Below are 10,942 nucleotides of genomic sequence, written 5' to 3'. Positions count from 1 at the left end.
GACCAGAAGTGATCCTGACTTAAAGAGCTCTGCATGAATCAGACCAGACGTGATCCTGACTTAAAGAGCTCTGCATGGATCAGACCAGACGTGATCCTGACTTAAAGAGCTCTGCATGGATCAGACCAGACGTGATCCTGACTTAAAGAGCTCTGCATGGATCAGACGGCGGTTCAGCAGCTTTCAGCATTACTGTTCAGTCTGGACTGTGAGCTGCAGCGAGTCCTGAGAGACTGACCGTGTTTCTCTTTGTGAGGCTGAGCGGCTCGTGGCAGCACCGCTGCTCTGAGAACACAAACTACACAACAACTACACAACAACTACACAACAAGACTTTCACTCAGGCTCAAGTCTAAAAGTCCTTAACGCTGCCTGGTGAGGCTACGGAAGCACACACACATACACACACCACTTCAAAGTAAAAGCACGTACACACACCAATTCAAAGTAAAAGCACGTACACACACCACTTCAAAGTAAAAGCACGTACACACACCACTTCAAAGTAAAAGCACGTACATACACCACTTCAAAGTAAAAGCACGTACACACACCACTTCAAAGTAAAAGCAGGTACACACACCACTTCAAAGTAAAAGCAGGTACACACACCACTTCAAAGTAAAAGCACGTACATACACCACTTCAAAGTAAAAGCACGTACACACACCACTTCAAAGTAAAAGCACGTACACACACCACTTCAAAGTAAAAGCACGTACATACACCACTTCAAAGTAAAAGCACGTACATACACCACTTCAAAGTAAAAGCAGTGGACACACACACACACACACACAAATCTTCACAGTTCTGATATTAATATCAGTCATCATTTTTATTGATCATCCCACAGACTTTAACCGATTCTGTTGAATCTCAAACTGAAGTCTGAAGATACCTCTTAGTGCAGGAAATACTACAGGAAATACTACAGGAATACTACAGGAATACTACAGAAAATACTGCAGGAAATACTACAGGAAATACTACAGGAATACTACAGAAAATACTGCAGGAAATACTACAGGAAATACTACAGGAATACTACAGAAAATACTGCAGGAAATACTACGGGAAATACTACAGAAAATACTGCAGGAAATACTACAGGAATACTACAGAAAATACTGCAGGAAATACTGCAGGAAATACTACAGGGAATACTACAGGAAATACTACAGGAAATACTGCAGGAAATACTGCAGGAAATACTGCAGGAAATACTACAGAAAATACGACAGAAATATCGCAGGAAATACTACCGGAATATCAAAGGAATATTGTGGAAAATACTACAGAAAATAGTACAGGAAGACTGCTCAAAATGTTTCAGAAATACTGTGAAAAATACTTCAAGAATACTGTAGAAAATTATGACTGGAATACTGCAGAAATTACTACAGTAAAACTGTGGGAATACTGCATAAAATACCAGAGGAATACTGCATGAAATACCAGAGGAATACTGCATGAAATACCACAGGAATACAAGTTAAAATACCACAGTGAAAACTGTGAATGCTGACAGGAATATTAAAGGAATCTTGTGGAAAATACTAGAAGCATACTGCAGAAAAAACTGCAGGAAATATACAGAAATACTGGGTAAAAATACTACAGGACTACGATGTAAAATACTACAGGAATACTACGGAAAATACTACAGGACTAATATGGGAAATACTATGGAAAATACTCTGGGAAATACGACAGGAATATTGTGGAAAATACTACAGGACTACTGTGAAAACAACTACAGGAATACTGCAGGAAATACTACAGGAATATCAAGTACATATTGTGGAAAATACGACAGGAATTTTAAAGGAAAATTGTGAAAATTACTGCAGAAAATACTTCAGGAATACAGTGGGAAATACGACAGAAGAACTGCGGAAATACTGCATAAAATACCACAGGAATACTTCATAAAATACCACAGGAATACTGCATAAAATACCACAGGAATACTGCATAAAATACCACAGGAATACTGCATAAAATACCACAAAAATACTGCATAAAATACCACAGGAATACTGCATAAAATACCACAGGAATACTGCATAAAATACCACAGGAATATTGCATAAAATACCACAGGAATACTGCATAAAATACCACAGGAATACTGCATAAAATACCACAGGAATACTGCATAAAATACCACAGGAATACTGCATAAAATACCACAGGAATACTGCATAAAATACCACAGGAATACTGCATAAAATACCACAGGAATACCGGGTAAAATACGGCAGAAAAACTGTGGGAATACTGACAGAAATATTAAAGGAATATTATGGAAAATAGTACAAGAATACCGCAGAAAATACTGCAGGAAATATACAGAAATACTGTATAAGATACGACAGGAATACTGCATGAAGTACTAAGGATGTATTTGTTGTCGTTGTAAAAAAAACATACAACGAAATGAACAAAACATTTTGAGAGAAGAAAAAAAAAACATAAAACACATCGATCTGTAAAGGAATACTGCGTTAAATACTACAGGAATACTGCGTTAAATACTACAGGAATACTGCGTTAAATACTACAGGAATACTGCGTTAAATACTACAGGAATACTGCGTTAAATACTACAGGAATACTGCGTTAAATACTGCAGGAATACTGCGTTAAATACTGCAGGAATACTGCGTTAAATACTACAGGAATACTGCGTTAAATACTACAGGAATACTGCGTTAAATACTACAGGAATACTGCGTTAAATACTACAGGAATACTGCGTTAAATACTACAGGAATACTGCGTTAAATACTACAGGAATACTGCGTTAAATACTACAGGAATACTGCGTTAAATACTGCAGGAATACTGCGTTAAATACTGCAGGAATACTGCGTTAAATACTGCAGGAATACTGCGTTAAATACTGCAGGAATACTGCGTTAAATACTGCGTTAAATACTACAGGAATACTGCGTTAAATACTGCAGGAATACTGCGTTAAATACTACAGGAATACTGCGTTAAATACTACAGGAATACTGCGTTAAATACTGCAGGAATACTGCGTTAAATACTACAGGAATACTGCGTTAAATACTGCAGGAATACTGCGTTAAATACTACAGGAATACTGCGTTAAATACTACAGGAATACTGCGTTAAATACTGCAGGAATACTGCGTTAAATACTGCAGGAATACTGCGTTAAATACTGCGTTAAATACTACAGGAATACTGCGTTAAATACTGCAGGAATACTGCGTTAAATACTACAGGAATACTGCGTTAAATACTACAGGAATACTGCGTTAAATACTGCAGGAATACTGCGTTAAATACTGCAGGAATACTGCGTTAAATACTGCGTTAAATACTACAGGAATACTGCGTTAAATACTACAGGAATACTGTGTTAAATACTGCAGGAATACTGCGTTAAATACTACAGGAATACTGCGTTAAATACTGCAGGAATACTGCGTTAAATACTACAGGAATACTGCGTTAAATACTGCAGGAATACTGCGTTAAATACTACAGGAATACTGCGTTAAATACTGCAGGAATACTGCGTTAAATACTGCAGGAATACTGCGTTAAATACTACAGGAATACTGCGTTAAATACTACAGGAATACTGCGTTAAATACTACAGGAATACTGCGTTAAATACTACAGGAATACTGCGTTAAATACTACAGGAATACTGCATTAAATACTACAGGAATACTGCGTTAAATACTGCAGGAATACTGCGTTAAATACTGCGTTAAATACTACAGGAATACTGCGTTAAATACTGCAGGAATACTGCGTTAAATACTGCAGGAATACTGCGTTAAATACTGCAGGAATACTGCGTTAAATACTGCAGGAATACTGCGTTAAATACTGCAGGAATACTGCGTTAAATACTACAGGAATACTGCGTTAAATACTGCAGGAATACTGCGTTAAATACTACAGGAATACTGCGTTAAATACTGCAGGAATACTGCGTTAAATACTGCAGGAATACTACAGAAAATACTGCAGGAACACTGCGTTAAATACTACAGGAATACTGCGTTAAATACTACAGGAATACTGCGTTAAATACTACAGGAATACTGCGTTAAATACTACAGGAATACTGCGTTAAATACTGCAGGAATACTGCGTTAAATACTGCAGGAATACTGCGTTAAATACTGCAGGAATACTGCGTTAAATACTACAGGAATACTGCATTAAATACTACAGGAATACTGCGTTAAATACTGCAGAAATACTCTGTTAAATACTACAGGAATACTGCGTTAAATACTACAGGAATACTACAGAAAATACTGCAGGAATACTGCATTAAATACTACAGGAATACTGCGTTAAATACTACAGGAATACTACAGGAAATACTACTGGGAAAATGTGGGAATATTGTAGAAAATACTACAGAAAGTACTGCAGGAATACCACAAAAAAAGAATGGATAACCACACACACACACACACACACACACACACACACACACACACACACACACACACACACACACACACACACACACACGCTGTTCTTTAACTCCTCTGATTGACTTCCTGTTGTAATCCCTCCAGAATAAAAGATCACCTATAAGTCATCAATACCTCATTCTTTCATCAACTGAAGATTTGTACATAAATGAATAATAATAATCAATGAATCATTCATTTATCATTTATTGTTATTGTTTACAGATTATTATGTTGAGTACTTTAACTAAATGTTTATGAATAGAAATATTTTGTTTACTAATATTGTCAACAGAAAGACCTGAGACTAGAACCATGTGACCTGAGACTAGAGCCATGTGACCTGAGACTAGAACCATGTGACCTGAGACTAGAGCCATGTGACCTGAGACTAGAGCCATGTGACCTGAGACTAGAGCCATGTGACCTGAGACTAGAACCATGTGACCTGAGACTAGAACCATGTGACCTGAGACTAGAACCATGTGACCTGAGACTAGAACCATGTGACCTGAGACTAGAACCATGTGACCTGAGACTAGAACCATGTGACCTGAGACTAGAGCCATGTGACCTGAGACTAGAACCATGTGACCTGAGACTAGAACCATGTGACCTGAGACTAGAACCATGTGACCTGAGACTAGAGCCATGTGACCTGAGACTAGAACCATGTGACCTGAGACTAGAACCATGTGACCTGAGACTAGAACCATGTGACCTGAGACTAGAGCCATGTGACCTGAGACTAGAACCATGTGACCTGAGACTAGAGCCATGTGACCTGAGACTAGAACCATGTGACCTGAGACTAGAGCCATGTGACCTGAGACTAGAGCCATGTGACCTGAGACTAGAACCATGTGACCTGAGACTAGAGCCATGTGACCTGAGACTAGAACCATGTGACCTGAGACTAGAGCCATGTGACCTGAAACTAGAACCATGTGACCTGAGACTAGAACCATGTGACCTGAAACTAGAACCATGTGACCTGAGACTAGAACCATGTGACCTGAGACTAGAACACTAGACCTGAGACTAGAACCATGTGACCTGAGACTAGAAAACTAGACCTGAGACTAGAACCATGTGACCTGAAACTAGAACCATGTGACCTGAGACTAGAACCATGTGACCTGAGACTAGAACCATGTGACCTGAGACTAGAACCATGTGACCTGAAACTAGAACCATGTGACCTGAGACTAGAACCATGTGACCTGAGACTAGAGCCATGTGACCTGAGACTAGATCACTGGACCTGAGACTAGAACCATGTGACCTGAGACTAGAGCCATGTGACCTGAGACTAGAACCATGTGACCTGAGACTAAAGCCATGTGACCTGAGACTAGAACCATGTGACCTGAGACTAGAACCTTGTGACCTGAGACTAGAACCATGTGACCTGAGACTAGAACCATGTGACCTGAGACTAAAGCCATGTGACCTGAGACTAGAACCATGTGACCTGAGACTAGAACCATGTGACCTGAGACTAGAGCCATGTGACCTGAGACTAGAACCATGTGACCTGAGACTAGAACCATGTGACCTGAGACTAGAACCATGTGACCTGAGACTAGAACACTAGACCTGAGACTAGAACCATGTGACCTGAGACTAGAGCCATGTGACCTGAGACTAGAGCCATGTGACCTGAGACTAGAACCATGTGACCTGAGACTAGAACCATGTGACCTGAGACTAGAACCATGTGACCTGAGACTAGAACCATGTGACCTGAGACTAGAACCATGTGACCTGAGACTAGAACCATGTGACCTGAGACTAGAGCCATGTGACCTGAGACTAGAACCATGTGACCTGAGACTAGAACCATGTGACCTGAGACTAGAACCATGTGACCTGAGACTAGAGCCATGTGACCTGAGACTAGAACCATGTGACCTGAGACTAGAACCATGTGACCTGAGACTAGAACCATGTGACCTGAGACTAGAGCCATGTGACCTGAGACTAGAACCATGTGACCTGAGACTAGAGCCATGTGACCTGAGACTAGAACCATGTGACCTGAGACTAGAGCCATGTGACCTGAGACTAGAGCCATGTGACCTGAGACTAGAACCATGTGACCTGAGACTAGAGCCATGTGACCTGAGACTAGAACCATGTGACCTGAGACTAGAGCCATGTGACCTGAAACTAGAACCATGTGACCTGAGACTAGAACCATGTGACCTGAAACTAGAACCATGTGACCTGAGACTAGAACCATGTGACCTGAGACTAGAACACTAGACCTGAGACTAGAACCATGTGACCTGAGACTAGAAAACTAGACCTGAGACTAGAACCATGTGACCTGAAACTAGAACCATGTGACCTGAGACTAGAACCATGTGACCTGAGACTAGAACCATGTGACCTGAGACTAGAACCATGTGACCTGAAACTAGAACCATGTGACCTGAGACTAGAACCATGTGACCTGAGACTAGAGCCATGTGACCTGAGACTAGATCACTGGACCTGAGACTAGAACCATGTGACCTGAGACTAGAGCCATGTGACCTGAGACTAGAACCATGTGACCTGAGACTAAAGCCATGTGACCTGAGACTAGAACCATGTGACCTGAGACTAGAACCTTGTGACCTGAGACTAGAACCATGTGACCTGAGACTAGAACCATGTGACCTGAGACTAAAGCCATGTGACCTGAGACTAGAACCATGTGACCTGAGACTAGAACCATGTGACCTGAGACTAGAGCCATGTGACCTGAGACTAGAACCATGTGACCTGAGACTAGAACCATGTGACCTGAGACTAGAACCATGTGACCTGAGACTAGAACACTAGACCTGAGACTAGAACCATGTGACCTGAGACTAGAAAACTAGACCTGAGACTAGAACACTAGACCTGAGACTAGAACCATGTGACCTGAAACTAGAACCATGTGACCTGAGACTAGAACCATGTGACCTGAGACTAGAACCATGTGACCTGAAACTAGAACCATGTGACCTGAGACTAGAACCATGTGACCTGAGACTAGAACCATGTGACCAGAAACTAGAGCCATGTGACCTGAGACTAGAGCCATGTGACCTGAAACTAGAACCATGTGACCTGAGACTAGAACCATGTGACCTGAGACTAGAACACTAGACCTGAGACTAGAACACTAGACCTGAGACTAGAGCCATGTGACCTGAGACTAGATCACTGGACCTGAGACTAGAGCCATGTGACCTGAGACTAGATCACTGGACCTGAGACTAGAACCATGTGACCTGAGACTAGAACCATGTGACCTGAGACTAGAACACTAGACCTGAGACTTGAACCTTTAGACCTGAGACTAGAACACTGTGGGTCTCACCTGGGGTTGGAGCTGTTCCAGTAGACCGCGTGGCGGTCCGAGATGACCCGGTCTTCGAGCCCGGCGGCGCAGACCCGGACCAGCAGGACCAGCAGCAGCCGCGCGGCCGCGCAGCGCTCCGTGCGCGTCCCCGCGGCGCGCGGCGTCCCGCCGAACATGCGGATCGTCTTCAGCGAGACCCGCACGGACCAGAACCAGAACCAGGACTCATGAGGAGCCCGCAGGCCCGAGTGCAGCGGGGTCCTTCCGATCAATAAGCAATAACCACGGGGATCATTTCCCAGCAGGCAGCGCGGTGAGGACCCGCTCCACCGGGACTGGACCCGGTCCGCCTCCGCGGGACAAAGTGTGCCAAAGTTTCATGTTCTCGATTCACTGGAACCGGATCAGACCCGCAGCAGGACTGCGTGCACGCGAAGACCTGGGCCGTGCATGCGCGTCCTGGTGAACTAAACCAGGGTTTAGGATCAGAGTCCGGGTCCTGGAGCTCTCGGCAGGATTTTTGTCTCCAGGGCAGCAGCAGTCCTGCAGCAGCAGTCCTGCAGGAGCGGGTCTGCGGGTCTCTGATCCCTGACTCAAACTTTCCGTGTTCCTCCTCGCTGCTGCCGAACAGAACCGAACCGAAAACAGGACAAAGAAAATAAAGTTGTTCGGAGCTCCAGGAGGAGCGTTTGTCTTCCTCACCGGCGCAACACCACTGCTCCTGGAGCGACCCGCGGGGGGCGGAGCTCTCTCTCTCTCTCTCTCTCTCTCTCTCTCTCTCTCTCTCTCTCTCTCTCTCTCTCTCTCTCTCTCTCTCTCTCTCTCTCTCTCTCTCCTAGTGTTTTTACTTAATGACTACTAGTTGTATGTGTTGGCTACTAGTTATTGGTCCATGGCTAGTGGTACTTTCTAAATGATGTGACGTTCCCTTTGAGGCTTTTAATGTGAAACATCTGGGCAGGAAGTAGTAAATCAATTTTGATTCCTACAAATTCAAATCAGTGGACGTTTAATTGTTTGAGTTGACTTTTATTGAAGTGATGAGTCAGCTATCATACATATTTAAACTGAGAGGAGGAAGAGGAGGAGGGAGAGGAAGATGAATCTTTCATTCTTGCTCTCAGATTAATGGAGCCGCTCTATTAAACTTTCAGAGGCTCATGAATAAATGCAGAGCCGGGCGTTCGACATCCACTGAGCATGAAGAGAGAGAGACGTAAACATTACATCACATGTTCTTTTTGAAGCTGGAAGAAACATCTGGCGACTTCTTTTGTTGACTACCAGTTCTGTTGACTATTTGTTGGCTACTAGTTATGAGTTATTGGCTAGTGATACTTTAGTTATTGATCACTAGTTTTATTTGGTGGCTACTAGTTATTGGCTAGTGATATTTTAGTTGACTACTAGTTTTATTTGGTGAGTACTGGTTTTATTTGGTGAGTACTAGTTTTATTTGGCGAGTACTCATTTTATTTGGCGAGTACTCGTTTTATTTGGCGAGTACTAGTTTTATTTGGCGAGTACTCATTTTATTTGGTGAGTACTAGTTTTATTTGGCGAGTACTAGTTTTATTTGGCGAGTACTAGTTTTATTTGGTGAGTACTCGTTTTATTTGGTGAGTACTCGTTTTATTTGGTGAGTACTAGTTTTATTTGGTGAGTACTCGTTTTATTTGGTGAGTACTAGTTTTATTTGGTGAGTACTATTTTATTTGGCGAGTACTCGTTTTATTTGGTGAGTACTCGTTTTATTTGGCGAGTACTAGTTTTATTTGGTGAGTACTAGTTTTATTTGGCGAGTACTAGTTTTATTTGGTGAGTACTCGTTTTATTTGGTGAGTACTAGTTTTATTTGGCGAGTACTCGTTTTATTTGGTGAGTACTAGTTTTATTTGGCGAGTACTCGTTTTATTTGGTGAGTACTAGTTTTATTTGGCGAGTACTCGTTTTATTTGGTGAGTACTCGAGTACTAGTTTTATTTGGCGAGTACTAGTTTTATTTGGCGAGTACTAGTTTTATTTGGCGAGTACTAGTTTTATTTGGCGAGTACTAGTTTTATTTGGCGAGTACTAGTTTTATTTGGCGAGTACTAGTTTTATTTGGTGAGTACTAGTTTTATTTGGTGAGTACTAGTTTTATTTGGTGAGTACTCGTGCTGCCTCGGTGTTCAGTGAAGTTTTGGGAGGGATTTAGATTCCAGTAGAAAGTTAATTAGTTCTAAATAAATAAATTAGATTTGTAGTCTTAATTAGTCCAGGTCAGAGATCAGGATCAGGACCACAATCAGGGAACAGAACCAGGACGATGTAATGGACCGGCTGCTGATTCTCCATCAGCCGTTAATTGACCCGCTGTGTGTGTGTGTGTGTGTGTGTGTGTGTGTGTGTGTGCGTGTGTGTGTGTGCGTGCGTGTGTGTGCGTGCGTGTGCGTGTGCTTGTCCAGCTATCTTAGTGAGGACCTGTTTGCTGGTCTTCACCTTCAGACCTTCAAAGACCGGGTCCAGATTATTTTCAGGGTCCAGGTAGGAATCAGGTTCAGGGGAAGAGAAGGGGGAGGGGCTACAACAAATATGTGTCCTCACAATTACGGACGTTCAGTGTGTGTGTACACATGTTTCCTGTAACTAATTATCATAATGTCAAAAGGAATTAAAGGGTTAATTATCAGCCTGCGGCTTACAAAGTTTCTGTCCATCTCGACACCGCGGGACGGCTCCGCCCGGCGGCGGCAGGCCGAGCGGCGGCAGGCCGAGCGGCCCGGTGAGCCGGTGAGCCCAATGTTTGCATAATCCGTGTTTTAGGCAGAAGCACCGGAGCTGTCAGCCGAGCGGGTCAGTCCACGGTGGACCCGTCAGCCAGACGGCCATTAGCCGCACGCCGACACTCCTCTTCTCCGCCTCCGCACGCGTGACTGCACGAGCCGTCTGACAGCCATGTTGTTTGTTTACTCTGCGGGGAGCAGCCGAGCGGAGGACGAGGAAATGTGGAGGAAGAGATTGGCTCGGAGGTAGTTAGCCCGTGTTTTGGGGCGCAAGATGGAAGGCGGCGGCAAAATTAGCATTTAAAGTAGTTGCCCACCGGGCGTTAGCACCGCGGTGACTCAGCCAATCGGCTCCCTGC

The 10,942-nt window shown here is 43.1% G+C and overlaps 1 protein-coding gene across 1 annotated transcript in view; it reads right to left on the bottom strand.

Annotated features, from left to right (window-relative positions):
- The window catches only part of LOC137795455 (ephrin-A2), a 20,917-nt gene extending 12,387 nt beyond the window's left edge, over positions 1–8,530 (bottom strand). Inside the window, exon 1 of the mRNA XM_068592948.1 lies at positions 7,837–8,530. Coding sequence (XP_068449049.1) covers positions 7,837–7,994 — 158 coding nt within the window. The 5' untranslated portion in view covers positions 7,995–8,530. The remainder of the gene's footprint in view (positions 1–7,836) is intronic.
- Positions 8,531–10,942: the final 2,412 nt, after the last annotated feature.

The sequence above is a fragment of the Clinocottus analis genome, unplaced genomic scaffold, assembly GCF_023055335.1.
Source record: "Clinocottus analis isolate CAN_PGR_092001 unplaced genomic scaffold, fCliAna1.0.p SCAF_28, whole genome shotgun sequence".
NCBI lineage: Eukaryota > Metazoa > Chordata > Actinopteri > Perciformes > Cottidae > Clinocottus > Clinocottus analis.
Note: the sequence above shows the minus strand (reverse complement) of the source record. Positions and strands in the feature narration are given on the sequence as shown.